The sequence below is a fragment of the Cervus elaphus genome, chromosome 31, assembly GCF_910594005.1.
Source record: "Cervus elaphus chromosome 31, mCerEla1.1, whole genome shotgun sequence".
Lineage (NCBI taxonomy): Eukaryota > Metazoa > Chordata > Mammalia > Artiodactyla > Cervidae > Cervus > Cervus elaphus.
In genome coordinates, this window is record NC_057845.1 from 8,909,641 (window position 1) to 8,915,735 (window position 6,095).

At 42.8% G+C, this 6,095-nt stretch overlaps 1 protein-coding gene across 4 annotated transcripts in view; it reads right to left on the minus strand.

Annotated features, from left to right (window-relative positions):
- The window catches only part of MAP3K7CL (MAP3K7 C-terminal like), a 47,435-nt gene extending 41,545 nt beyond the window's left edge, over positions 1-5,890 (minus strand). The window contains exons 1-3 of one of the 4 annotated variants that reach the window (XM_043893105.1): positions 5,624-5,890; positions 5,027-5,080; positions 3,453-3,561 (exon numbers count right to left, since the gene is read on the minus strand). In XM_043893105.1, the coding sequence (XP_043749040.1) occupies positions 3,453-3,561; positions 5,027-5,062 (145 nt within the window). In that variant the 5' untranslated portion in view covers positions 5,063-5,080; positions 5,624-5,890. Of the gene's footprint in view, positions 1-3,452; positions 3,562-5,026; positions 5,081-5,174; positions 5,275-5,505; positions 5,529-5,623 lie in introns of those variants that run through there. The other 3 variants (XM_043893104.1, XM_043893102.1, XM_043893101.1) reach the window with 3 other exon arrangements.
- Positions 5,891-6,095: the final 205 nt, after the last annotated feature.

Sequence of the window (6,095 nt, forward strand, 5' to 3'; positions counted from 1 at the left end):
CAGGGGCTAGTTTACTCCTCAGCTCATGTCAAGCATGATGCTAAATGCTTTATCTATATTATTGTTACTGCTTTAGTCACTAAATCATGTCCGACTCTTTGCAACCCCATGGACTGCAGCCCACCAGGCTCCTCTGTCCAGGGAGATTTCCCAGGCAAGAATACAGGAGTAGGTTATCATTTCCTTCACCAGGGGATCTTCCCCACCCAGGGATCAAACCCACATCTCCTGCATTGAAGGCGTATTCTTTACCGCTGAGCCACCTGGGAAGCCCTCTTTATCTATATAGTGTTATTTAATTCTTCCAATAACTCTATGAGCTATTACTAGACACATATGGGAAACTGAAGTTCAGAAAAGTTGAGTGATTTACGCAAGATCACACAAACCATGATGGAAATGAATCTGGAAACGACCCCTCACTAGTTCCAAAGCCCTAGGCCCTTAACTTTTACACTAAATTGTCTCAGAAAAATATGAAGCAAAATAAAAGATGACTAGAGGAATAAGCACTGAATTAGGCTCATGAGAAATGAACAAGTCAACATTCACAGACAAAGATGTCTCCTTTTCTCGTGGACTCTCCTTACTCCCTACAATAAATTCAAAAATATGGAATTACTTTTTAAAAGTTTACTTGGTTTTCTCACTTATTATAAATGAGATGTTTTCCTTTGTTTCCCCCCTACATGTGTGGTCTATAGAACACATGCACTGGAATTCAAAAGGCATGCACAGTGCATGAGTCTCACTTGTGACTCCACACACTCCTCACTCAAGAATTCAGAGGGAGTGCCCCAAGTGTCTGCAAAGCATCTTTCTGTACACTTGTAACTGCAGGTGCCTAGGGAAATACAGATTGTTGGACTTCAGTCGGAACTTACTGCAGTAGGAGTAGGGCCATGGGACATACATTTTTGATGAGTGTTCTCAGATGATTATTTTAAGAAAGATGGAGAAACAGGGAACTCTAGCTCCTGCCTTGGATTCTCTAGTTAGGTGCCTTTTCTAGAGCTATGGGAATGCATGATCCTTTTTAAAATTTAATTTTAGAAGGTTGTTCATAAAACTTCATGAGCATCCTTCTGTAGGGTAAGAGGCAGGAATTAGGTGAAATAAATGACAACCCTTATTGGAAGCTTCCATATCAAAAAAAAACCCATGAATTTCAGAAGTGGACATTCTTGGGACATTTGAAAGAGACTGGAACAAACCAATCAAAACTGACTGATGAAAAGTATGCAGGAATTCTCAGTGCTCAAAAGATGGTGGTAAGTTAATTACAAGTTGTACACCTTGTACTTCAAGGAAGAATCTATTCATGCAACCCAGAGAGCAAGGGCCCCCTCTCCTTGGCGCTTTTCTGTACATAAATTAAATTCTGTTAAAATGAAAATGAGGGAACATTTATTTGTGTCATTCCAAATTATGACATAATCATACTATTTAGAACAAACAAGCTTTATATACTACATTTTCTCTGTAACTCTATTGATTATAACAGGACTTGTCTCGCTCATGTGGAACACAAACACAAGGAAGAAAACTGTACATTTTCTTTCTCCCTGGAGTTTGGGTTTATATGTGTCTGCCTTGAGAGCCAGCCAGTCAAGCACTTGGTATTCCTCAAAATCTTGCATTTATGAAATGCATAAAAACAGAAGGAGCTTTTCTTTTTTTCGTTTGGTTTTTCTTTTTGTTTTGTTTTTAACAAGAGACTCTATTCTTTAGAGCAGTTTTAGGTTTATAGATAAATTGAGTAGAAAGTACAGAGAGTTCTTACAGACTCTTTCTCCCTACACATGTAGTTTTCTTTTTCTTCTTAGAGATGCAGCTTGGAATAATGGAGAGGGTTTAAACAGTCCAGTCCAGGGATGTGAGTTTAAATCATAACTCTGTTATTTATAAACAGTGTGGTCTCTGGACTTCAATCTTTGTCTCTGCAAATTAAGAATACTAATAGGTACATAAGCATGGTTATTCCAAAGATCAGAAATAGTATAAATGAAAGTCTAATGAAAAGACAAATGCAATTGATAGTCATTGTCATTTCTAAGCTGGGATGGGTTGATTCACCAGTTGGGAGGATTTCCCTTCACCATTGTCTTTCAGGGCAACATTGAGTGGGGATACAGCATAAGAGCAGCCACGGGAAAAGTGTCAGCAGAGAAGGTGATGAAGAATCAAGGCTTCACCTCTTTCCCCTCTAGAATGAATCCGCCACTGGAGGCTGCACCGTCCGGAAACCCCAGGGTAATTGTCACCCCATAATCATGGAGTCTAGTAAAGTCTGACGGAGGAGGAAATGGCAACCCACTCCAGTATCCTTGCCTGGAAAACTCCACGGACAGAGGAGCCTGGTGGGCTGCAGTCCATGGGGTCGCAAAGAGTCAGATACGCCTGAGCGACTGTGCACACATAGTCAAGTCTGAATGGGCTGTGTAATGTCAGACATCACAGAGCCCAGATCCTTACTCTGGATTACTTTGTCCCCTTGGTGTTCCTTCCTCCAGGAGCACCGTAAGAAAGAAGGAAGGAAGGAAGAAAAGGAGGGAAGGAAAGAATCAATTCTCAGAAGATCTAAGGTTTAAATGATCGTGTGGTTTAAGGTGTATGATTACGTGACTATAATGGATGACATTAGACTACAAGCAAAAGCTGATGCCAATGGAAGAAACCCAAGCCTTCCCTTCCTCACGGCTGTGACCTCACACCACCTGGGGTCCCCTGTCGAGGGAGGTGCAACTGAATATGCGTGTTAAGAGGTCACTGAAGAAGCCATGACACACGGCTCTAAGTATGGCAGCCTCACCTCAGACCGAACTATTTCAAGAGGGTCCGCCTCACCTGTCCCATTCATCACTCCCGCCGGAGTCTGTTTATTTAGCCGGACGTGTGGGAGCGCCACGAGAAACCAGCATTTGGAACTGGGTTTCAGGAAATGCTGCTGGAACCAGGACAGTGATATTTTTATCTTACCTAGCCAACTGCCAGCTCTTAGTACACGTTTCCTCATGCAGTTTGAACAATGACATAATTTGCCCTCCTTAGAAATTGTTATAGCTTCATGAATTTTATAGTAAGAGAAAGCGAAAATGGAGAAAGTGAAAAAGAAATGCGCTCGAACCACCCAAGGTATAGAGGTGGATACATCACCAGAGGGATTTCTGGAAGCCACACTTCAACAAGGCATGAAAAAAAAATCACATTCCCCATCACTGGGTCATACCAGGCATGCTCTTTTTTAGGTCATACAGCATGCAAGATCTTAGTTCCCTGACCAAGGATCGAACCCGTGGCCCCTGAACAGGGGGTGCAGAGTCCTAACCACTGGTCCGCCAGGGAACTCCCCAGGCATGCATTTTTAAATACGCTTCGTGGAAAAGATGATGGTAAGAAGGCAGCAGGCAGGGTGGTGGTAGGGGGGCGCTTTTCCTCAGAGCAGAGCATACCTGCGGCATTGTCGAGGCTGAAGGCGATGCGTACTGGCTTATCTGCAGGTACCCTGGCTGTGCTGATCATGTGGGCACCTGAGCCTTGGCCTTCCTCTGGGTCTTCCAGCTGCAAGGACAAGAGAGACCCATGGTCACTTTATCCAGCATCGTCCCAAGAGCCCTTTGGAAATTAGAAAATAAAATTAGTAAACAATGTTTTCTTATTTTAAAGCTGTTTCTAGCTCCTAGCTTCCTTTCCCTACACCTGCTGCATTTAAAATTCCTTTTCTGGCTTATAAAAAAAATTTTGCTTTGGAAATACATCTAGAATGAGATTTACAGGATGGAGCAAAATCTCCACCCACCTCACTTTTTTTAATATCCCCTACACTGACCCGTCCAGCCCTGGCCCTTTGAGGTCTTACATAGTTGCTTTATTTTTGAGGGGGATAAAGAATCTTAATAAGGCATCAGACAGCTCTTCACAGAAGCCTAAACTGGATCTGAATTATTGATCTGGGAGTGGTAACAAATGAGTATCGTATCATGGATTTATTTCAATGACTACTTAATTATTTCAATACCAAAGACTACTTAAAGACATTCCCCCTTATATTATGAATGGTATGTGCTTTAAATATCTGATTAACTACCTATAAGTCTATCAAACATTTCTAAAGTAGATATGATAAAAGCAAAAGACAACATACAATATAAGCAAAAGACAAATCCTAAAACATCCTATGCATACTCCACCCCACCTACTAAATTATCATTGAATTAATAAACTAAGATAGAAATGAATGGAAAAACATACTACAGATAAGATGGGTTGGGGTGGGTGAAAATATATGACTATTTCTTTGTTAAAATAAGAGAATTTAGCCCAAATACATTTTAACAAAGATATTTGATTGTTTTTATTCAATGGAACTAGGAAAAGATGTTATTATAAATACACGATATCCTTGTCATTTAAACCCATATATTTAACGTCTCTATTTTTAATCAAGCATCCCCCTAAGCCCTCTATTTTCCTTCTCATGGAGACAGTAAACCAAAAACTCCAAATGATATTTTAAGGAAAATGTTTCTAAAAATGGCAAAATACAAATCATCTATTTACCCATCCTTAGTGAGATTCTGGGAACTGCTGTAGTAGGGCATTTTCTCACAGCAAGGTTTCTGATTCTTTCCCATAACATTTCTCTATCTAAAAATAGTGTTCTAGAAAACCAAATTTTGTTTTTACAATTATTTATAGATTCAAAGCAAATGCATATATAGATATATGTATATTTAGACATACATACATATGGAATCATCTTACCCAGTACATGAAAAGAGAACAAGCTTATATCAAACACCTAGTATAGCTTTGGAGAAAAACCAGCAACTGTTTATCACCCAGTTAGAATCATAGTTGGCCCATTCATTTAACACTCCAAGTAGCAATGAACCATAAAGCACTCCAAGCCATGTCATTCTAAGTTAGAAAAAAGTATTAACATGAAACATTCGACTCAAGAAAAGGGTAATATAAAATCACTGTTACTTGACTCAAAATTTGCTTTATCTTAGCTCTGACATACATTTGTGTGTAGTCTCGTCTGGTTAGAATCAACCATCTCGTTAGCCACCTGTTCCTAGGGAATAGAACAGACTGTCTCAAATTAAACAAAACAAACAATAAAAATCCCCTTAAAGTTGCAGCCAAAAGAAAAAGTCTTATCATCACACCCTGTACCATCACCAAACCATTTTATCGGAACATCTGAGGGTGAAAAGCTTCACTCCTCCTTTGGCTAAATCTCCCAGTGCTTTCCTGCACCAAGGCATAAACCACAAGGGGTGGAAATGTGCCTCCGGGGGTTTTGTAGACAGATCCCTGGCAGGGTTTCCAGCCCAGGGGTGGGGGTGGGGGGGGGGGGATGAAATTGATCAACACAGCTAACGAGAGCCCCTCCCCTCCACACGACGGAGAACATCTGTCTGCCTCCCAAAGGATGGCGGGCGGCAACGTTGGGTGGATCTGGAGTTCCGCACGCTGTCAGCCCCTGCACCCACTTGCCTCTTCATCACACCGCCTGGGGGAACCGGGCTGATTCCTCCTCGGGGCGGTAGCAGAGCTTTGGTGAAGTTGCTGGTGCTCTGAGCGTTTGGCTGGCCTTTCGCACCTGTCGCCTTACCTCACTTAGCCGAGTGTCTGGACTCGAGTAATCCAGGGCCAGCCGCTGCCTTGGCCGGCCGCTGCCTTTGTGGAGGAGAGGGCTGGAGGCAGGGCGGGCCGCACCTGCCACATAGCAGCGTGACAATCTGAGCAGCAGGGACAGCTGGGAGGGCGGCTCGCTGCTACCTGCCGTCCCCCAGACCCCGGCGTCCCGCGGGGCCTCCCCCTGGGCCGCTTCCCTCCGCGACCCCTCTCTCCTTTCCCTGCCTCTCCCGCAGCCAGGATGTTGTCATGCTTCTAGAAAAAGCAAGCGCAAAAGAAAAACCCTCCTCCTGTCAAGAGGCATTGATAAACAGCAAGTTGCGGAGCGTCCAAATGTTTTAATTCATTAGTCCTGGCAAACCTAAAATACAAACAGACTTGCTTCACAAGACAGGAATGTCTTCAGCGTGACCCAATCCGTGTCTGTGTCTATTCCAGCAAGCGGGCCG